The sequence below is a fragment of the Carcharhinus amblyrhynchos genome, chromosome 8, assembly GCF_965287045.1.
Source record: "Carcharhinus amblyrhynchos chromosome 8, sCarAmb.v2.hapA, whole genome shotgun sequence".
Lineage (NCBI taxonomy): Eukaryota > Metazoa > Chordata > Chondrichthyes > Carcharhiniformes > Carcharhinidae > Carcharhinus > Carcharhinus amblyrhynchos.
The window spans coordinates 41012251-41036371 of NC_137331.1; the positions used below are offsets into that span (position 1 = coordinate 41012251).

Genomic DNA, 24121 nt, shown 5'->3' on the forward strand with positions numbered 1-24121 from the left:
TGGGACTTTTTTCTCTGGAGTGTAGAAGGCTGAGGGGTGATTTTGTAGTGGTCTATAAAATAATGAGGGGCACAGATCAGCTAGAGAGTCAATATCTTTTCCCAAAGGTAGGGGAGCCTAAAACTAGAGGGCATAGATTTAAGGTGAGAGGGGAGAGATACAAAAGTGTCCAGAGGGGAAATTTTTTCACACAGAGGGTGGTGAGTGCCTGGAACAAGCTGCCAGAGGTAGTAGTAGAGGCGGGTACAGTTTTGTCTTTTAAAAAGCATTTAGACAGTTACTTGGTTACGATGGGTATAGAGAGATATGGGCCAAATGCGGGCAGTTGGATTAGCTTAGGGGTTTAAAAAAAGAGCGGCATGGACAAGTTGGGCTGAAGGGCTTGTTTTCGTACTGTAAACCTCTAAGACTCTGTGACTCTCTCTCCAGAGATAGAGAGAGAGATGAAACCAAAAGCACACAGGGACAAAGAGAAGGATTCACAGGGATAAGAGCCTGTTTTACTTTCTGATTAAATGAAGTCATGCATGATTTGTGCCCTTAAAAATAATGTTAGTCCAGAGCTTCAGAATTCAATGAAATGATTGTTGGCCTCTTTTCAAACAACCTCATTATTGTCCTTGTGTTACATCCAAACCCATATTTCTTCAGTTGCATGTAAATAATCATTTTCAGTGCTTCAGACACCTTTGATATCTATTATTGAAGAGCTTGGAATTGACCAGATTGTTCATTCTGTATGGGGATTCCAGTGAATATTTTCCGATGTGGGTTTGATCTGGGTTGACTGAGTGTTTTGTGTCTGGCAGCAAATAATGTTGCCTGAATGGTAACAGTCGCAATGTGTTCGGTGAAGCTTCCCTCTGGGCTCTGAGAAGGCTGATGTCTTTGGAATTCAAGGCTGGTTTGGGTACCTCATTGGGGTGGCGGTCGACTGGACTGGGGCATAATCTCCCAATGCCAGTACGTAGGGAGGGGTAGTTCCTTTGCTGGAGGAGTGGGGTGTACAGTAGCTTCTGCTGAGGGACCGCCCAGTTGTTGTGCCTGTCCTTGCGAAGGTCCTCGCCCTGGACGACGTGAAGAGAGCTGAGTGTGGGCCCGCTGGAACTGGACAAGCTGCTGAAGGTTTCTGAGTGGGTGTTGCGACTTTCTGGCCACCTGATTGCTGGCTCACGGCTGCTTTTCGACAGGATTCTCGGGACGGAGCGCGACATCACTTGCGCTGAGCTGAAGTTGCTTACCGGCTTTGACTGAGAAAAGAGTCGACGGAACTCCTCATCAAAACTTTCCACAATGTGTCCGGAAAAGAGAGTGATGAAGTTCCTGTGCACCTGACCCGACAACCAAGTAAAGCTGGAAAAACAGAAGAGAAAAACGAGATCAAATCTTGACTCAAATTGAAATTAAAATGCTGCTATTTCTTGCCACAAAAAAATCAAATGTCTCTTTAATAAAAATAGAAGGTGCTGGAAAAAGCATCTGTGGAGAAAAAGAGTTAATGTTTCGAGTCCGATATGACTTGTTCAGAATTCAAAAGTATCTTTTGCAGCATCAGGTGTCAGCTGTGACTCTGTCAGTCAATCTGTTAGCAGAAGGTTGAGAGTTCAAATCCCACTCTAGGAGCTAAGGGCAACATCTATGCTGAAATATCCAGTGCTGGGCTGGGGGATTGCTTCAGTTTTAGAGGTGCCACTTTGAATGTTAACCCGAGTCAGGGAGACAATTTTGAAGGATATGAGAATTCTTCCCAGAGTCCTGACCAACTATCATCAAAGGAGAAATACCCAAATCCGTTCGGGACCTCCGCATTCATCCAATTTGAGCCTCTTGTGCAAATCCAATTCATCATTCCAGCATCAGCCCCAGAGGACTCTCTTCTTGCCTTTCCATCTCCCCACCCCTCCATCTCTCCACATCTCCATCTCTCTACCTCTCCATCCATCTATTTCTCTACCTTTCCACTTCTCCATCCCTCTACCACTCCACTTCTCCATCTTGGCACAGTGGTTAGCACTGCTGCCTCACAGCGCCAAGGACCTGGGTTTGATTCCTGGCTTGGCTCACTGTCTGAGCAGAGTCTGCACATTCTCCCCGTGTCTGCGTGGGTTTTCCCCAGGTTCTCCGGTTTCCTCCCACAGCCCAAAGATGTGTAAGTTAGATGGACATGCTAAATTGCCCTAGTGTCAGGGAGACCAGCAAGGTAAATGCATGGGGTTGTAGGGATAGGGCCTGAGGGAGGGGGATTGTGGTGGGTGCAGACTCAATGGGCTGAATGGCCTCCTTTTGTACTGTAGGATTCTATGATCCTCTCCATCTTTCTCCCTCTCCACCTCTCTAACGCTCCACCTCACTCCTCCTGTAAGGGAATAAACCTGCCTCTTTGATAAAACATTTGGTCACCATTCCTAATTTTTTTTATAGGTTTTGACATTGTATTGAATACATTATATAAATATTGTACAGACAATGAGAAACTATAGTATATTTATATCCTTTAGCCTGACTCTACTAAGCAAAATATTTAAATTCCAGCAGAATGATTTCGCAATAGATTTGGATTAAACCACCACCCCTCACCCCCACCCCTACCCCTCCCCTCCACACCCCACTCCCACCCCCTACTGTGTACTGATAAGCATGAGACAAGGAAAACCTTGGTTTCCCAGTCGCCAACTGGCTCTTTTCCATGTGGCATTATTCCCACTTTCCTTTCCCGGAGAGACTCTGAGCTTTAAATGACATGAGAATGGAATGATAGAATCTTAGAGAAGGAATCGGAATTTAATTTCATCTTCAATAAATTGAAACGTTCTTTCCTCGTTCATTTTTTTTAAAGTTAGTTGACAATTTCATTTCAATTTGACAAGCTCCTGTCGTTGCAAATATTTCCTGCAAAATGTTATCAACACCTTTTTTAAAAATACCAATAAAAGCTGCCAAGCAAAGGAGATTTTCTTTATTATAATGGAATTTAATAACATTTTCTTTCTATGTGGTTGATATATGAAATTAGTAGACATTGAGTCAACAGCAAGAAATCTCGGAGAGGGAATATTGTCACTGGTAAGAGTTAGAGAAACAAAACCAGAAGTACAAACGGACCAGCAAATGATAGAATTTGATAGAATCCCTTCAGTGCAGAATGAGGCCATTCAGCCCATTGAGTCTGTACCGACCACAATCCCACCTAGGCCTGAACCCCATAACCCCACGTACATACTGTGCTAATCCCCCGACACTAAGGGCAATTTAGCGTGGCCAGTCCACCTAACTCGCACACCTTTGGAGTGTGGGAGGAAACTGGAGCACCCGGAGGAAATCCATGCAGACATGAGGAGAAAGTCAAACTCCATACAGACAGTGACCTGAGGCTGGAATCAAACCCAGGTCCCTGGCACCACTGTGCTGCCAGAAATCAATGCTTCCTCACCAAGAATCAGCAGCATTTGGAGAATATGGCTCATTTATAGAAACCACCCAATCAATACTTCAACAATGAATTGATCCATTGCCAACTCTGTTTTGACACATTCCTGGAGGCCCCACCACATGACCTTCATGCCTCCAGTTACCCTATGCTCCCACCATTGGTTACCTGATTCATCCATCCACAAATCACCTGCCTTCTCATTGGCTAAGCAGGAAGTGAACATACTCTTCATTATCTGTTTGGTTGACTGTTAACTCTCAAATCCAACAACATCTCCATCCCTCCCCTCCAATTAAACTTTTTATAATTAAATAGACAAGTGTTCCTAAAGGTGATCAGAAATCAATAGAGTTTTGTTTAATGCTTTGAGAATTTGTCTCCTAGCTTTTCGCAGAATGAAGTTTGGGAGCATTCCTCATGAGATCGGAGATGTTGGAGAGTTGCAGAACTGAAGGAGGTTACAGTATGACTTTCCTCCAGGTGCTCCGGTTTCCACCCATAGTCCAAAGATGTGCACGTTTGGTGGATTGGCCATTTTAAATTGCCCTTTAGTGTCCAAAGACGTATAGGTTAGGGAATTTAGTGGGATAAATCTGTAGAGTTACGGGGATAGGCTAGGGGTAAGATCTTTTGTCAGAGAGCCAGTGTAGACTCAATGGGCTGAATGGTCTCTTTCTGCTCTGTAGGGATTCTGTGATTCTAAGTCTTTCATTCCTGGGCGTCCCTGGGGAGGTTGGCATCACTAACCCCAAGCCCCTTTTGCTAATTGTACTGTACTAGAAACACGATGATGTGCTTTGGCCGAATTACATTGCACTCACCTGTAAGATCCCGCTAACACATACAGGCAGTCGATGATGATAAACTTCTCATGAACCTGGCCCACAAATTTCTTTCCTGACTTTGAGCAGTAGAGGTCACCAGACACGTGGCGGATTTCTATGTTCTGCAGAAGTATAAGCAAGGAGGGAGGAAATTATTGAGGGAATGCAATATCAAAGTTTATATTTGAATGACACAATGTCTACTCTATACTGAGGCAGTGTGTGAATATGGCAATTGCGGTTACCTCATGACACCCATCCATTACTTGTCAGTTTTTAATATGAGCGGCCTATGCCTCCTCCGATCCCACAACCGTCTGTGATATCATAGAATCCCTACAGCGCAGAAGGAGGTTATTCACCCCATCACGCCCAGGCCCTATCCCTGTAATCCTATGTATTTACCTTGCCAATCCCCCAACACTAAGGGGCAATTTTTACCATGGTCAATCCGCCTAACCTGCACAAATTTGAAGTGTGCGAGGAAACTGGAGCACCCAGAGGAAACCCACGCAGACATGAGGAGTTCGTGCAGACTCTGTACAGACAGTGACCCAGTGAACTTGGGTTCCTGACACTGTGAGGCAGCAATGTTAACTACTGCCACCGTGCCACCCGAATTCTGCACTCTAGTTCTGGCTCATTGAGCATCCATCACTGTCACTGAGTCAAAATCATGGAACTCCCTCCTAACTGCACTGTGGATGTACCTACACTGGCTCACCACGACCGTCTTTGGAGCAAATTGAGATGGGTAATTAATGCAGGCTTAGCCTGGAATGCTGAGAACCCATGACTGGATTAAAAAATATCCTGAGTATAATCACTCCACCAACAGTTCCTTCAGCTTTCTGAAGCCTGACATCCGTCCGTCACTTCTTCTTTCTTCCTTAAAACCTATCCATTTGAACAAGCTTTCGTTCACCTGTCCTGATCTCTCCTTATGCAGTTCAACTTCAGATATTGTCTGGTAATTCTTCTGGGTGAAGCACCTTGAGATGGTTTATCATATTAAAGCTGCTATATAAATGCAAATTTTTGCAATTAGTCTGCATTCTCACAACAGGGAAGATTATTTATTACTGCCAGTGCAAAATATTGAGGCTACTGACCCTCCAATCAATTGGAATAATTTACATAGAAACACACATAGAAACTAGATGCAGAAGGAGGCCATTCGGCCCTCCAAGCCTGCTCCGCCATTGATTTTGATCATGGCTGATCATCAAATTCAATATCCTGATCCCACCTATTTCCCCACAATACCTTGATCCTTTTTAGCCTCTAGAGCTGTATCGAATTTCTTCTTAAAATCACACAACATTTTGGCCTCAACTACATTCTGTGGAAGTGAATTCCACACATTCACTACTCTCTGGGTGAAGAAATTTCTCTTCACCTCAGTTCTAAAATGTTTATCCCTTATCTTCAAACTATGATTCCTACTTCTGGATTCCCCCACCATTGGGAACAGTCTATCTGAATCTACTCTGTTAGAATTTTATGAGTTTCTATGAGATCCCCTCTCACTCTTCTAAACTCCAGTGAATATAATCCTAAACGACTTCATCTCTCCTCATATGACAGACCTGCCATCCCAGGAATCAGTCTGGTAAATCTTCGCCACACTCCATCTATAGCGAGAACATCCTTCCTCAGATAAGAACACCGTCACACTACTGTGCCTTTACCAAAGGTATTTTAATCATGTTTCTCAGCACTGCTGCCTCACAGCACAAGAACCTGGATTCAATTCCTGGTTTGGGTCACTGTCTATGTGGAGTCTGCACGTTCTCCTCGTGTCAGCGTGGGTTTACTCCAGGTGCTCCGGTTTCCTCCCACAGTCCGAAAGAGAAACTATGAAGCTGGGCTAGCGCTTAATATAAAAAAGGATAGCAAGAGTTTTTATAAATATATAAAAAGGAAGAGGCTGGCTAGGGTGAATGTTGGTCCTTTAGAGGATGAGAAAGGGGACCTAGTGGTAGGGGATGAGGATATGGCTAAGGTATTGAATAACTTTTTTGTTTCTGTCTTCACGGAGGAGGACGTGAATAATTTGCCGGGTGTTAGGGATGGAAAGGTGGTAGGACTGGAGGGTCTTAATGACATTACCGTTACTAGAGAGGCGGTGCTCGACAGACTGGAGGGGCTGATAGTGGACAAGTCCCCAGGACCGGATGGAATGCATCCGAGGGTTCTGAAAGAAATGGCGGAGGTGATAGTGGATGCCTTGGTGGTTATTTTCCAGACGTCGCTGGATTCTGGGAAGTGCCGGATGATTGGAAAACGGCTAATGTTACGCCGTTGTTTAAGAAGGGTGCCAGGCAAAAGGCGGGGAATTATAGGCCAGTTAGTTTAACGTCTGTGGTGGGTAAAATGTTAGAATCTGTCATTAAGGAGGAAATTGCGAGGCATCTTGAAGGGAATTGCTTGATAGAGCAGACGCAGCACGGTTTCATTAAAGGGAAGTCGTGTCTGACAAATTTACTGGAGCTCTATGAGGATGTGTCTAGGGCGGTGGATAGAGGAGAGCCGGTGGATGTGGTCTTTCTAGATTTTCAGAAGGCGTTTAACAAAGTACCTCACAAGAGGTTATTGCAGAAGGTCGAGGGACATGGAGTTGGGGGTAGGGTGTTAGCGTGGATAGAGGATTGGTTGTCAAATAGGAGGCAGAGAGTGGGGGTCAACGGGTGCTATTCGGATTGGCGGATGGTGACTAGTGGAGTGCCCCAGGGGTCGGTGCTGGGGCCTCAGCTTTTTACCATTTATATAGATGATCTGGAGGAGGGAACCGAGTGTAGGGTGTCGAAATTTGCTGATGACACCAAGATAGGGGGAACGGCAAATTGTGCGGAGGGTGTGGAGAGTCTGCAGAAGGATCTAGATAGGCTGGGCGAATGGGCCAGGAAATGGCAAATGGAATTTAATGTTGGCAAGTGTGAGGTGGTCCACTTTGGTAGGAAGAATGGTAGGAAGGACTATTACTTACGTGGCGAAAAACTGCAGCAGGCGACGGTGCAGAGGGACCTCGGGGTCCTTGTGCATGAGTCGCAAAAACCCAGCTTGCAGGTGCAGCAGGTGGTCAGGAAGGCGAATGGGATGCTGGCCTTCATAGCGAGGGGGATTGAATATAAAAGTAGGGAGGTCTTGCTGCAGCTGTATAGGGCATTGGTGAGGCTGCAGCTGGAGTACTGTGTGCAGTTTTGGGCACCGCACCTGCGCAAAGATATTTTGGCCTTGGAGGGAGTGCAGAGGAGGTTTACTAGGCTGATACTGGAGTTGACGGGGTTGAGCTATGAGGAGAGGCTGAATAAACTGGGCTTGTACTCATTAGAGTTTAGAAGAATGAGGGGAGATCTCATTGAGACATATAAGATGATGAATGGGATGGATAGGATAGAGGTGGAGATACTCTTCCCGCTCAAAAAAGACAGTAGGACTAGGGGGCACAGCCTCAAGATAAAAGGGGGGCGGTTTAGAACGGAGTTGAGGAGGAACTTCTTCACTCAAAGGGTGGTGAATCTCTGGAATTCTCTGCCCGTTGAAGTGGTGTAGGCTACCTCGCTAAATATTTTTAAGACGCGGGTTGATGGGTTTTTGATAAGAGAGGGGATTAAGGGTTATGGGGAGAGGGCGGGAAAGTGGAACTGAGCCATGACAGATCAGCCATGATCTTATTGAATGGCGGGGCAGGCTCGAAGGGCTAGATGGCCTACTCCTGCTCCTATTTCTTATGTGCAACTTCGGTGGATTGGTCATGCTAAATTGCCTCCCAGTGCCGGGGTGGGGGGGGATTGGTAGGGTAAATGTGTGGGGTTACAGGAATACAGCCTAGGTGGGATTATTGTCGGTGCTGCCTTGATGGGCCGGATGGCCTCTTTTTGCACTGTAGGATTCTGTGATCTCTTAAGATCTTTTCGCAGGGTTTTTTCAAGCAGGTCTGTCATTTTTGTTTTGATGCCGTGTTGTCTGTAACCAGTATCTTTTATGGTTTTATTTTATTGAAGCAGGATAATTGAAGCAATTTCCTATTTGGACTCATGCAGTGTCCTGGAATCTTTTATGATTGCAGCCTGGGGTTTGATTTGTGAATGATTGGCGGTTTGGTGATAGGTGCATGGACAGTTCCTTTAACAGTAAATTTCAGGTTTAAGATTCATTTTGGTTAGAAACTGTTTGGACTGCAGACTAAAAACAATGGTCTCTTTCTCTCTCTCTCGAGTGAAAATTCTGCTGTCTGTGAGATGCAGCTAGAAGCTAGGGCCAAGTAGTGTCTCCGTGTCTCTCAAGATGGGCTGGGAAAGCTCAATTGTAATCCAAAGGACCAATTCAGGTATTGCAAACCTACAAAGTTCAGCATCACCTGAGTGTACTTGTTTTCTGTGCTAGGCTGGGATGGGGTCTATGTTTATGGGGTTGTTTGATTTGGAACAGTATAGTTAGCTAGTAAGGTTCATACAATATTATGATTGTTCTCTTGTAATTGGTAGAAGTTATGCTAATTTTCTTATTATAGTTTAACTGTGTCCTTAAATTAATTTTGTTTGGTAAAAGCTTTCTAGTGGGACACCTGGAGTGGAACACCTTGTGCCAAAATCAAAAAAACTTGTAGTTCAGACTGACTTCATAAAACACCTTGGAGTTTCTGGCTTGGGTCACACCAACACCAATATTCCAGGTGTGGCCTCACCAACACTCTGTACAATTGCAGCAAAACATCACTATCTCTATACTCAAATCCTCTCACTATGAAGGGCAACATATCATTTGCCTTCTTTACTGCCTGCTGTACCTGCATACTTACTTTCAGTGACTGATGCACGAGGACACCAAGGTCTCGCTGAATATCCACCTCTCTCAATTTACACTCATTCAAATAATAATCTGCCTTCCTATTGTTGCTATTGAATCTGAAACCCTTGCCCCTCACACCATCTTTTCAGCCATGTATTCATCCTATGTATCCTGCTTAAACAAAGGAGACTACAAAGGGATGAGGGAGGAGTTGGCTAATGTAGACTGGGAGCAAAAACTTTATGGTGGGACAACTGAGGAACAGTGGAGGACTTTCGAAGTGATCTTTCACAGTACTCAGCAAAAGTGTATACCAGTGATAAGGACTGTAGGAAAAGAGATAATCAGCCATGGATATCTAAGGAAATAAAGGAGGATATCAAATTGAAAGAAAAGGCATACAAAGTAGCAAAGATTAATGGGAAACGAGAGGATTGAGAAATCTTTAAAAGTCAACAGAAAGCCACGAGAAAAGCTATAAAGAAAAGTAAGATGGATTATGAGAGTAAACTAGCTCAGAATATAAAAACAGGTAGCAAAAGTTTCTACAAATATATAAAATGAAAAAGAGTGGTTAAAGTAAACATTGGTCCCTTAGAGGATGAGAGGAGGCATGTAGTAACTGGAAATGAGAAAATGACTGAGGCATTGAACGGGTATTTTGTGCCGGTTTTCACAGTGGAAGACTCAAATAACATACCAAAAACTGATGACAGGAAGGCTATGGCAGGTGAGAGCCTAGAAACTATCATTATCATGAAAGAGGTAGTGTTGAGCAAGCTAATGGGGACTAAAGGTAGACAAGCCTCCTGGTCCTAATGGAATGCACCCCAGGGTACTAAAAGAGATGGCAGGAGAAATAGCAAATGTACTAGTGGTAATTTACCAAAATTTGCTGGGCTCTGGGGTGGTTTCCGCAGATTGAAAACAGCAAATGTGATGCCACTGTTTAAAAAAGGAGGTAGACAAAAGGCAGGTAACTAACTATAGACCAGCTGGCTTAACTTCTGTAGTAGGGAAAATACTTGAAACTATCATCAAGGAAGAAATAGCGAGACATCTGGATATAAATTGTCCCATTGGTAAGATGCAGTATGGGCTCATGAAGGGCAGGTCATGTTTGACTAATTTGGTGGAATTCTTTGGGAACATTACATGTGCAGTGGATAGTGGGGAATCTGTGGATGTGGTGTATCTGGATTTGCAGAAGGCGTTTAACAAGATGCCTCACCAAAGACTGCTACATAAGATAAAGGTGCACAGTGTTACAGGCAATGTATTAGCATGGATAGAGGATTGGTTAACTAACAGAAAGTAAAGACTGGGTGTAAATGGGTATTTTTCTGGTTAGCGATCAGTGACTAGTGGTGTACCTCAGGGATCAGTGCTGGAACTGCAATTTTTAATGATTTACATCGATGATTTGGAGTTGGGGACCAAGTGTAGTGTGTCAAAATTTGCAGATGACACTAAGATGAGTGGCAGATGAGAGCAAAGTGTGCAGAGGATGCTGAAAGCCTACAAAGTGATATAGGTGGTCTAAGTGAGTGGGCGAGGGTCTGGCAGATGGAGTACAATGTTGATAAATATGAGGTCATCCATTTTGGTAGGAATAACAGCAAAATGGACTATTATTTAAATGGTAAAAAATTACAACATGCTGCTGTGCAGAGGGACCTGGGTATGCAGGAATCTCAAGAAGTTGATTTACAGGTGCAACAGGTAATTAAGAAGGCAAATGGAATTTGTTCTTCATTGCGAGAGGGATGGAGTTTAAAAACAGCAAGATTATGTTGCAGCTGTATAAGGTGCTGGTGTGGCCACACCTGGTGTACTATGTACAGTTTTGGCCTCCTTACTTGTGACAGTAAAAGAATCAAGCGTTATGGTGAGCGAGTGTGTAAGTGGAGCTGAGTCCATGAAAAGATCAGCAATGATTTTATTGAATGGCAGTGTAGGCTCAAGGGGCCAGACGGCCTATTCTTGCTTCTTATATGTTCTACTCTGACTAACAAGAGCTGCTGGTAGTAATCCTGAGATAATTGCTTTTGAGGTCCTACATTTCAACTTGTTTCCCAGTTCCCTATAGTCTGCTTTAGGACCTCATCTCTTTTTTAATCTATGTTGTTTGCACCAATGATACCACCACAACTGACTGTTCAACCCCACCATCCTCCTTACCCCCCACCCCACCACTCCCCCACCCCCGTCAGAATGTTCTGCAACCTCTCTGAGACATTTTCTCACTGTCTTTACCCTATCAAAAGCCTTAATAGTGTTTAATATCTGTATTAAATTTCCCCTGAATCTTTGCTACTCTGAGATTTGAGTCTGTCACTTTTTTTAACCTGTTCTTAACCAGATCCAGCTTCATAAAACCTGGCCACTCCCCCATGCCTTGACCAGGTTGTGTCTCTCAAGGTGGGCTGGGAAGCCTCAGTTATATTCCAAAGGACCGGTTTTCAGCAGGTGTTGCAAAGCTACAAAATCCAGCATCACATGAGCACACTTATTTTCTGTGCTAGGCCTGGAGTTTGTGGGGTTGAGTGTAGACATCTGGACATGGATTATGCCACATACAAACTGGATTGTGTTATTTTTGAATATAAAGCTGGCCAAACACTTACTATCAAGTGGCTCCTCGTTATCTGGAGTTTCTCACACATTTCGATGAAGTATCGTGAAGATTGTTGATCCAGTAGCAGGTAGACTGGGACATTGCGTTTGCTGGCAGCATCAAGGACATCACAGAAGATGTCAATGTCAGTGAATACATCCATCACAATCGCTATCAGCTGGTGGGAGAGAGAGAAGGTTAGAATCAAATTTGCAACTTACACACTTACGTGGAGAGGCCAGAGAATCATACAATCCCTACTGTGCAGAAGGAAGCCATTTGGCCCATTGAGTCTGCACTGGCAACAATCCCACCCAGGTCCTATCCCTGTAACTCCATGTATTTACCCTGCTAATCCCCTGACACTAAGGGCATGGTCATTCTGCATGGCCAATCAACGTCTTCGAACACTAAGGGGCAATTTATCATGGCCAATCTAACCTGCACCATCTTTGGACTGTGGGAGGAAACTGGCGCACCCAGAGGAAACCTGAGCAGACATGGGGAGAACATGCAGACTCCACACAGATATTGACCCAAGCCCGGAATTGAACCTGGGTCCCTGGTGTTGTGAGGCAACAGTGCCACTGTGCTGTCCTGGGGTTGTTCTCCTTAAAGCAAAGAAGGATTTGAGAAGATTTAATAGAGGGGTTCAGAACTATGATGGGTTTTGGTAGAGTGAGAGAGAAAGTGCTCCTGATAGCAGAAAGGTCAGTAGCGTGTAGACACAAATATAAGGTAACTGCAAAGGAACCAGAGGGGGAGATGAGGAAATCATGATAAGGACTGGACTGTCTGTTAACATTAAGACTCATAACCTCCATCTAACAATAACTTACTCCAAACATCACTAGCTATAGTATGGTAGTAGGTTGTGCTAACTCTCGGCGTGAGAGTAACTGAGCCACTCACGTCCCCTGACCCTTCCCCGCAATCCTACAAATATTTTGTCTTCAGGAGTGGTTCCAATTACTTTTGAAAGCCACAGTGGGATCTGCCTCTACCACACTCTCTGGCCATGCATTCCACATCCAAATCACTTCACTGCGAAAACACTGCGATCCCCGTGTTGCTTCTTTTGTCAATCACCGTAAATCAGCATCCTCTGGTTCTCAATCTCTGTGTCAGTGGAAAGTTCCTCCTGATCTACTCTGTCTTAGACCACTCCTGATTTTGAACCCCTCTAGCAAATCCTCAATTCACTCCAACTCAAACTCCATTTGACAAATGAAGGGAATCACTGGACACGAGCAACAAGGACCTAGTCTCAAATCCAACTCAACAGCTGCCTGGTTTCAACTTTCCAAGGAAAGAGTAGCCCCTCCTCAACAGGTTCAGGAGTGGTCACAGCCAGTGCTTGGCCAACATCCATAGATGGGGCATTAGTCCAACCTGCTATGTGCCTGTGGGAGGGACCAAACTCTGTACCACATCATAGAACTCAGTGGACGCCAATCCACACTCAACGCAACAGAACCAGAAGAAACTGCTTGGTGTTGGGACATAGCATTTGCTAAATAAATACATATCAAATTTTAACACCTTCTCGTCACAAAGCTGGTGGGAGGGTGAGCTGTGAGGAGGATGCAGAGATGTTTCAGTGTGATTCGGACAAGTTGAGTGATTGGGCCTATGCATGGCAAATGCAGTTTAATTTGGAAAATCCACTTTGGTAGCAAAAACAGGAAGGCAGATTATTATCTGAATGGCTATAAATTTGGAGAAGGGAATGAGACCTGGGTGTCCTTGTACACCAATGATTGAAGGTAAGCGTGCAGGTACAGCGGTAAAAAAGACAAATGGTATATTGGCCTTCATAGCGAGGGGATTCAAGTAGGGATATCTTGCTGCAATTATACAGGGCCTTGATGAGGCCATACCTGGAATATTGTGTGCAGTTTTGGTCTCCTTAACTAAGGAATGATGTTTTTGTTATAGAGGGATTGCAGAGAAGGTTTACTAGACTGATTCCTGGGATAGCGAGACTGATGTATGAGGAACGATTAAATTGGTTAGGATTATATTCGCTGGAGTTTAGAAGTATGAGGGGGGTAATCTCATAGAAAACTATAAAATTCTAACAGGACTAGATGGAAGAGCCCAGGTTTGTATTAATCTCTGTTTAATACTTTAGTTAGGGAACAGTTTCTAGTGGAGGGGCATGGAGTGACCAGAATTTGGAATACATCGATTTGAATTTGACCATTTTGGATAAACGCTATTTTAGTAACTCTGAATGTGAGTAAATCACACTGAGTATCCTCACTTGACAATTTTGCTGGCGTTGGACATCTGGTCAATGGTTCCTGCTCCCGTTAGCTCTAAAATTTATATCTTGTAATTGCTGGGTGTGTGAGCTGGTAGCAGTACAGTGAGGGGCAACAGGGCACCCAGAGCCCCAGCGAGCGAGAGAACCAACAGTTTCCTTACACAATGAGATTGAGAAAGAAGCAGGGAGAGAATGGAGAAAGAAATGAGGTGAGTTTGAGTCAAATCAGAAAGAGAAATTAACTACAGGGAAGAGAGATTGGATTGAGAGAGGGAGAAAGAAAGAGAACGAGAGAGAAACAGAGCGAGACAGAGAGAGAGAACAAGAAAAAAAGAATCATAGAATCCCTACAGTGCAGAAGGAGGCCATTCAGCCCACCGAGTCTGCACTGATCATAGTCCCACCCAGGCCCTATCCCCATAATGTCATGCATTTAACCTAGCTAGTCCCCCTGACACTAATGGCCAATTTACCATGGCCAATCCACCTATTCAGCACATCTTTGGACTGTAGGAGGAAACCAGAGCACCCGAGGAAACTCATGCAGACATGGAGAGAACATGCAAACTCCACACAGACAGTGACCCAAGCCAGGAATCAAACCCGGGCCCCTGATGCTGTGAGGCAGCAGCGCTAACCACTGTGCCACCCACAGAAGTAAGATTATTTTTAAAAACTTCTTGGGTAGGAATAAAATTCCAGAATTTTAACTCTTCCCTTTCTGTGCCAGAGAGGTTGAGTGGCATTGCAGGAATATAAATCTTCACATTGAGATGGTCCTTGTGCTGTTAAGTCCCAGCCTTAACTTTCAGTGGTGGGTTTAGTGAGGAATTAACGCACAAATATCCCAACTTCATGACAATCACAAGAAAGTTGCAGTGATGACCTCTTATAGACCAGAATAACTGTGAAGCAACGCAAATCACCAACCATTTGTAACTATTCGCAACTCACAGAATAACTCTTTCTCATCACAAATTGCTGGATTTTTTTTACACAACAGCAGCGGTGCGACAATTTCATTCATTTGTAACATCACTGACAAATTCTGGGCCATTACTGACTCACAAACAAAACAAACATTACTAAATTGAACCGGTAGCAATGGAATTACCTCGAGAGCTTGACTGATGTAAAAACGTAAAATGTCTTTGATGCTTTGTGACCTTTCAGTCTGAAAATAAACTTTGATGGTTGAAGGGCCATTCAGGTGATATTTTTTGTCTGCCGTTGGCCACCCTTGCTCCAACATTGGCCCATTGCTGTCTGAAATCAGTGGCAGGTAAGTGCCAGTCAGGTCTGAAGAATCATCTGACGCCCCAGCTTTGCTTTGTGCTCCTGCTAAAGCTGGTTCCTCAAGTTGGAGGGGCTCCTTGGGGCTACTGACAATGTATTGTATTTCGGAAGGGGATAAGAAGCCCACCTCCCCCTCCTGGGCCAACATTTTGTCATAAGCATCCATTCCCATATCCAACAGAGCATCCGTAGCCAGCCTAACGCTCTCATTGTGGCTCAGGTTGAACTCCGGTGTTGAGATCCAAGGATTTTTAATCGCTTCCAGCCGCTTCTTGATCTTGCCAACCTTTTTGGGCTGATACCAGCCAATTTTCCGGTAACTTTGAGCATTCATCACTAATGCTTGCAACCAGCTCCACAGCAACAGGACAGCTCACTGACAGCTGCAGCTACAACTGCATTAATACAACAGGACTGTCAGTGAGTTAAGGCATGCAATTATGTGTAAACAAGAGAATTATACTGCCCAACCTTTAGGCAATGCTGAAGCTGGATTATCACAAGCTCAAGATACCACTGGGTATCTGTCACATTAGGTAAATTCATGAGATTGAAAAGCTTCTATTACTTTCCTCAGGCGTATTTTCAATACTCGTGAATCATTTCAAACGTTGGTGTTTTTCTTTGGGAAATTCTAGATATACTTGTGCAGTCAGATCTCACAGCTACTACCTGTGTAGGACTGAAGGAGTGCCGCACTGTCAGAGGGTCAGTACTGAGGGAGTGCTGCACTGTCAGAGGGTCAGTGCTGAGGGAGTGCTGCACTGTCAGAGGGTCAGTACTGAGGGAGTGCTGCACTGTCAGAGGGTCAGTGCTGAGGGAGTGCTGCACTGTCAGAGGGTCAGTGCTGAGGGAGTGCCGCACTGTCAGAGGGTCAGTACTGAGGGAGTGCCGCACTGTCAGAGGGTCAGTGCTGAGGGAGTGCCGCACTGTCAGAGGTTCAGTACTGAGGGAGTGCTGCACTGTCAGAGGGTCAGTACTGAGGGAGTACCGCACTGTCAGAGGGTCAGTACTGAGGGAGTGTCACACTGTCAGAGGGTCAGTACTGAGGGAATGCTGCACTGTCAGAGGGTCAGTGCTGAGGGAGGCCACACTGTCAGAGGGTCAGTGCTGAAGGAGTGCCGCAGTGTCAGAGGGTCAGTACTGAGGGAGTGCCACACTGTCAGAGGGTCAGTACTGAGAGAGTGCCGCACTGTCAGTGGGTCAGTACTGAGGGAGTGCTGCACTGTCAGAGGGTCAGTACTGAGGGAGTGCCGCACTGTCAGAGGGTCAGTACTGAGGGAGTGCCGCACTGTCAGAGGGTCAGTGCTGAGGGAGTGCCGCACTGTCAGAGGGTCAGTACTGAGGGAGTGCTGCACTGTCAGAAGATCAGTACTGAGGGAGTGCCGCATTATCAGAAGGTCAGTGCTGAGGGAGTGCCGCTCTGTCAGAGGGTCTGTGGTGAGGGATTAGAAAGTTAGAAAGAGAGAGAAGTTATATTACAATTTACAGGTTCTCTTCAGTGCAAATCGAGTTTCTGCACTCGTTTAAAAAACATTGTACTATGGAAGCAAACCCCACCCAAACTGCCAACACCTACCCCCTAGGATGAAGTAATGACCATGAACATGTCTATTAATTGCACTCATCATAAGACCTATAAAAGTGCACTGACAGGCACATTTTTCAACGCTGTTGAGTAGATATATATTTTGTTTCCTAAGGAAATACCAATAGAACCAACCAAACATAGCCAGACATTTTTGCTAAAGTAGTTTTGAATAATTCAAAACTGATCTACTCACAGCTGATGGACCTATTCACTCTGAATCACAAAATCCCTACAGTGCAAGAAGAAGTCATTCGGCCCATTGAGCCTGCACCGATCACAATCCTACCCAGGCCTCATCCCTATAACTTCAAGTATTTTACCCACTAATCCCCCTGACACTAAGGGGCAATTTAGCATGGCCAATCCACCTAACTTGCACATCTTTGGACTGTGGGAGAAACAGGCGATCCTTTTGAAAGAGATGATACGAAGTTGGAAATTCCAAGGTCAAATGTTAAAGAGTCTTGGGGGGGGAGACTGAATTGATGATGGGGGAATTTTCCTGCCAGTGGAATCTTCCTGTCACATCGATGACACTCCATCCTCCTACCCCCGCGTGGGTTGCCTGACGATGGAGAGTACGAAAATTGGAAAAGCCATTGACAGTGAAAGGATTGGGAGATCCCACCGCTGGCCAATGACGCTCCGTGCTGTTTTGTTCTTTGTTCTTTGTTCTTATCTCTGCAAAACACACTGCGGCGGAAGTGGAAAATTTGCCCATTGGTCTTGCCAGTGTTTAATTGGAGAATGTTGCAGTGCACCCAGGGCTTGTCATCTGATAAGCAATCTGACAATTTAGAGATATTGGAGGAGTTGAGAAAGGTAATGACAAGGTGGAACTGATTGCTTTCAGTGTGAACTTAGAATCATAGAATCCCTACAGTGCAGAAGGAGGCCATATGGTCCATTAAGTCTGTACCAACAGCAATCCCATCCCTGTGACACCACATATTTACCCTACTAATCCTGCTGATACTCAGGGGCAATTTAGCATGGTCAATTAACCTACCCCGCACATCTTTGGACTGTGAGAGGAAACCAGAGCAGCCGGAGGAAACCCATGCAGACACAGGGAGAACGTGCGTACTCCACACAAACAGTGACCCAAGGTCAGAATTGAATCCAGGTTCCTGTGAGGAGCAGTGGTAGCCATTGTGCCACCGTGCATGTGGAACCTAACATGGTATCTTTGGAATGATGCACTGAATGGGAAGAGAAGGTCATCGCAGGAGATTTACCAGTTATAACTTTTTAATCTCCATGTTTCATTATTACTCCATTCTGTCACAGCACTGTTCTGGGAAAATGCAATGGGTGAGATTAACCTTTAAGATTGAAATGAAGGAACTAGTGGTTTTAAGACATATTTGCCCCAACAGTTCTGAACGATCGCTCCATTAAATCAGAATTGCTTTTACATTCCTTTGATGGGAAGATGTCTGTTTATGTACAATATTCGATTCTTGCTCTATGTTCAATTCCAACACCTGTCTGAAAACCTTTAATTCACTGCAGCCACTCCTTTACCAATTAATTGTGTAACTGACATGTCTATACTGACAGGTTTAAATCATTCATGCAACATTCAGAGTTTTTTCAAGGTCATAAAGTGTATAAGGGGTTATTTAACTTGAGGTTTGATAAAGTCTGCAAAGGTGTTTCAATAGCAGTGTCAACATCCATCCATGTGGGTTGAAATCTGCCATTAGCTCAATATTGTTCTTGAAATTGCAGGAAAAAGATACAAAAGTCTGTACCAACTGACTCAAGAACAGCTTCTTCCCTGCTGCCATCAGACTTTTGAAGGGACTATCTCACATTAAGCTGATCTTTCTCTAAACACTATCTGTGACTGTAACGCCACATTCTGCACTCTCTCCTTTCCTTCTCTATGAATGGTATGCTTTGTCTGTATAGCGTGCAAGAAACAATACTTTTCACTGTATACTAACACATCATAATAAGTCAAATCAATTTTTTTCATTTATTTCAAACTCCATGATGTAAAACTTTCATCTCTTTTGATTGAGACAAAAAGGAGTGAGCATCTTTTTAGAAATGCTACAATATTTAAATTGAATTATGTCCACTTACTATTTACTCTCTGTTCACTTACTGTTGAAACCTTCATCTTTTCTTTTGTAACCTCCAGGTTCAACTATTCCAACTCTCTCCTCAGTAAGCCCGCTTTCACCTGCATTAAACCCATTCGAAACTCCACTGCACCAAACTCACTTTTCTAACAACCCTATTGCCTTTCTCTCTCCTGTTCTGAAGGCTTGGGCTGGCTTTGGGGTACATATCCAGGGCTACTCTTAGTGAGTGAGTCTAGGTACAGATGGGTGTCAAATAGGAGGCAGAGAGTGGGGGTTAATGGGTGCTATTCGGATTGGCGGTTGGTGACTAGTGGAGTGCCCCAGGGATTGGTGCTGGGGCCTCAGCTATTTACCATTTATATAGATGATCTGGAGGAGGGAACCGAGTGTATGGTGTCGAAATTTGCTGATGACACCAAGATTGGTGGAATGGCAAATTGTGCGGAGGGTGTGGAGAGTCTGCAGAAGGGTCTAGATAGGCTGGGCGAATGGGCCAGGAACTGGCAAATGGAATTTAATGTTGGCAAGTGCGAGGTGGTCCACTTTGGTAGGAATAATGGTAGGAAGGACTGTTACTTACATGGCGACAAACTGCAGCATGTGACGGTGCAGAGGGACCTCGGGGTCCTTGTGCATGAGTCGCAAAAACCCAGCCTGCAGGTGCAGCAGGTGGTCAGGAAGGCGAATGGGATGCTGGCCTTCATAGCGAGGGGGATTGAATAGAAAAGTAGGGAGGTCTTGCTGCAGCTGTATAGGGCATTGGTGAGGCCGCAGTTGGAGTACTGTGTGCAGTTTTGGTCGCCGCACTTACGCAAGGATATTTTGGCCTTGGAGGGAGTGCAGAGGAGGTTTACTAGGCTGATACCGGAGTTGACGGGGTTGAGCTATGAGGAGAGGCTGAATAAACTAGGCTTGTACTCGTTAGAGTTTAGAAGAATGAGGGGAGATCTCATTGAGACATATAAGATGATGAATGGGATGGATAGGATAGAGGTGGAGAGACTCTTCCCGCTCAGAAAGGACAGTAGGACTAGGGGGCACAGCCTCAAGATAAAGGGGGGGCAGTTTAGAACGGAGTTGAGGAGGAACTTCTTCACTCAAAGGGTGGTGAATCTCTGGAATTCTCTGCCCGTTGAAGTGGTGGAGGCTGCCTCGCTAAATATTTTTAAGACGCGGGTTGATGGGTTTTTGATAAGCGAGGGGATTAAGGGTTATGGGGAGAGGGCGGGAATGTGGAACTGAGCCACGACAGATCAGCCATGATCTTATTGAATGGCGGGGCAGGCTCGAAGGGCTAGATGGCCTACTCCTGCTCCTATTTCTTATGTTCTTATGGGTGGAAGCTTTGCAAACTTGGAGGCTATTGCATCCAGACCAGAAAGTGTTCCCACACACCATTACATTTCTATCTCACCAAAAACCCAACTGAAGCACCTTCAGGATGGTATGGTGGCACACTAGTTAGCACTGCTGCCTCACGGTGCCAGGAACCCAGGTTCAATTCCTCGGTTGGGTCACTGTCTGTGTGGAGTCTGCACGTTCTCCATGTGTCTGTGTGGGTTTCCTCCGGGCACTCCGGTTTCCTCCCATAGTCTGAAAGACATGCTGGTTCGATGCATTGGCCGTGCTAAATTCTCCCTCAGTGTACCTGGACAGGTGCCTAAGTGTGACGACTGGGGGATTTTACACAGTAACTTCATTGCAGTGTTAATGTAAGCCTGCTTGTGATTAATAAGTAAACTTTATTTAACTTCACCTGTATCTCCAGAGAGTTAAAAGGCCAAGTCAGTACAGTTGAAATCAAACTGAGGACATTCCTGAAGATTTTAACATCTTCATATCGCAAGAATTCATTTAATGAGAAATTTTTTACCATTACTTTTGTTAAATTTCTATGCAGATCACATCATTGAAATAACTGGATTGGAAGAATTACTGAGGCTGAAAGTGCATGTAAGTGGAATGAAAGCAAATAGTTGTGATATGGGCGCAATGAATTTACTGAAACAGGCCTGTCTAAAGAATACCCAGTAATCCTAATGCAGCATCAATGTCAACAACATGCATTCTCTTGTGCAACTTTGCAAAGCCAATGCTAAAACTCTGAAGTTAGTATGACTGGATTTTGCCACAGAGGCAAAGGCACATTTGGAGATGGGCATGGCAACAATTTCTTGTAATCAGTCTGTCACCATGCTCCTGGCCTATTTTCAGAGAAGTGGCTTTCGTGGCAGTGGGGTCTTAATGATATGCCTGCCAGCAGTGGCGAGCTAATTGAATTATGAATCAAGGGCAGCCTTCTCCAGTTATATGGAGCTACCAGACTGCATATGGTCCCCATGGTGGCATGGAGGTGGCACAGTGGCTAGCACTGCTGCCAGGGACCCAGGTTCGATTCCTGGCTTGAGTCACTGTCTGTGTGGAGTCTGCACAGACTCCCCATGTCTGCACGGCTTTTCTCTGGATGCTCTGGTTTCCCCCCACAGTCCAAAGGCTGTGCTGGTTAGGTGCTAAATTCTCCCTCAGTGTACCCAAACAGGGGCTGGAGTGTGGTGACTAGGGGATTTTCACAGTAACTTCATTGCAGTATTAATGTAAGCCTACTTGTGATATTAATAAATAAACTCCACAATGTGACTGTTGTCCGTAATCTCACTGCTTCACACCAGGAAGCAGATTGATGTAAATGTGAGAAACCAGTACTTGGACACAACTCTTCAGAACTTGATTTCTCAAGATGGCACCAGAGTGATGTGAGTTCTTGCAAGCTACACCCAGTGTACCTAATGATTCTTTTACACTCATTCTATGCTTCTAAAACTTCATTCTCGTTTCCTACCTTGCATTAAGTTGATCTTTCTCCACACCCTAGCTATGGCTGTAACACTACATTCTGCACTCTCTTCTTTCCCTCTCTGTGAACAGTATGCTTTGTCTGTATAGTGTGCAAGAAACAATACTTTTCAATTTATCCTAATACGTGAAAATAATAAAGGTTGAAATTAGCAGGGTAAATATGTGGGGTTATGGGGATAGGGCCTGGGTGGTATATGGTCAGTGCAGACTCGATAGACAAAATGGCCTTCTTCTGCACTGTATGAAATCAAAAGAACTCCGAATTACAGACACACCTTTGATTGTCAATGTGTTGTCACCTAACACCAACATCCAGCTCATCTCATTGTCTCCTGTGAGATAACTGGGTGCTGAAATTAGTGAGATACATGGGTATGGTAAGAGGAATACTGTTTCCAATGATTTTAGAATCTACAACCTCTGGTTATTGACCCAATCATCAGAAAGATTGAGTTATCCAATCAAAATCTATCATCTGCACAAGGTCACTACTTACCCTTCTCTCTTTCCGAGGAGAACAATTTTTCCAAACTTTTCCAATCTCTCTTCAGAATCAAAGTCCCTGATCCCTGGCAAACCTTCTCTGTTCCCATTCTGAGGCCTTTATGTCATTTGTGGAGTGCAGTGCCTGGAACTGCCCATAATATTCCAGATGAGGCCTAACCAGTGTTTTATAATGTTCTAGCAACCCATGTACTTTATAATGATCTTTTCAGCTGCCTGTCGCTTTCAAGGATTTGTCTGCTTATCTACATTGCAAAACCGTGCAATTGAAAAATATTTCCACGTCAGACTTACAATCTTGAATAGCCCAAGTTGCTTCAGACACAATCAGATGATTCCAGGATGGTGGTCTGCCTCCCTGGAGCAGGGGTGAAGGATATAACAGAAAGGGTAGAGGGAATTTTGAAAGGGGAAGGGGCACAGGCTGAGGTCATAGTACACGTAGGGGAGGGGGACATAGGAAGGAGGAGTAGGGTAGAGGTCCGTAGGCAATTTAGGGAATTGGGGTCCAAACTAAAGAGCAGGACCTCCAGGGTGGCACTGTCTGGGTTGCTGCCCAGTACCAGCAGGGCAAAGAATGACGAGATCATGCAGCTGAATGCATGGTTGAGGGATTGGTGTAGGGTAGAGGGCTTTACTTTTGTGGATCACTGGGAGGTGTTTAGGAGAGAAGGGCAATTGTACAGAAGGAGTGGGGAGGATTTGAATGGGAGGGGAACTAGTGTCTTAGCGGGGAGGTTAGCTGGGGTGTTTAGGAATGGTTTAAACTAATAAGGAAGGGGGGGTGGGGATGTGGCTGGGAGAGAGTCAGATAAAAGGAAAATTATCAGGGAGAAGGAGGTTCCGAGGGACACTCATGGGTTGAACTGTGTCTGTTTCAATGTTAGGAGTGTGACAGGGAAAACGGATGAGCTTAGGGCCTTGATGTTTGTGAGGCAGTTGGATGTGGTGGCTGTAACGGAGGTGTGGTTACGTGAAGGGCAGGACTGGCAGCTGAATGTTCCTGGGTATAAGTGTTTTAGGTGTGACAGAGGAGGGTTGAAGAGAGGTAGAGGGGTGGCACTGTTAGTTAAGGAAAACATCACAGTAGTGCAGAGGGAGGACATTATGGAAGAAATAGGGATTGAGTCGCTGTGGGTGGAGTTGAGGAATAAAAAGGGAGAGATTACATTGCTAGGGGTATACTATAGGCCACCCAACAGCCCGAGGTCAGTGGAGGAAGGCATTTGCAGGGGTATTTTGGATAGGTGCAGGAAGAATAGGGTGGTTGTAGTGGGGGACTTTAATCTTCCTGGAGTGAATTGGGGGGGGCCTAGAGCTGGGGGTACGGAGGGAGAGGAGTTTGTGAAATGTGTTTTGGAAGGGTCTCTAGAGCAGTATGTAACTAGCCCGACTAGGGGAGGGGCTATACTGGATTTAGTGTTGGGAAACGAGCCGGGGCAGGTGGGTGAGGTAGAGGTAGGCAAACATGTGGCTAACAGTCACTACAAGTCCATCTACTTTAGGATAAAAATGGAAAGGGACGAGTGCCGGCCGAACGGGAGGGTGCTGAACTGGGGAAAGGCGAGCTATAGCAGGATTAGGAGGGAGCTGCAGGACACTGATTGGGAGGGACTGTTAGCTGGCAAGTCCACGGTTGGCAAGTGGGAGGCTTTTAAGGACAAAATGAAATGGTTGCAGGAGAGGCATGTTCCGGTTAAGCGGAAGGATGGGAAAGGTAGGATTAGAGAGCTGTGGATTACAGGGGGTATTGAAGACTTGGTCAGGAAGAAGAGGGAGGCGTATGTTAGGTCGAAACGACTGGGTACGGAGAGTGCGCTGGAGGAATATAGAGAGAGTAGGAG

The 24121-nt window shown here is 45.0% G+C and overlaps 1 protein-coding gene across 1 annotated transcript; it reads right to left on the reverse strand.

Annotated features, from left to right (window-relative positions):
• Nucleotides 1-671: 671 nt before the first annotated feature.
• On the reverse strand, nt 672-15564 carry fam83a (family with sequence similarity 83 member A). The gene is made up of 4 exons (XM_080193523.1): nt 15049-15564; nt 11676-11843; nt 4252-4376; nt 672-1353 (listed from the first exon to the last, which is right to left on the reverse strand). The coding sequence occupies exons 1-4, from the start codon at nt 15562-15564 to the stop codon at nt 672-674; spliced, it is 1491 nt and encodes a 496-aa protein (XP_080049649.1).
• Nucleotides 15565-24121: the final 8557 nt, after the last annotated feature.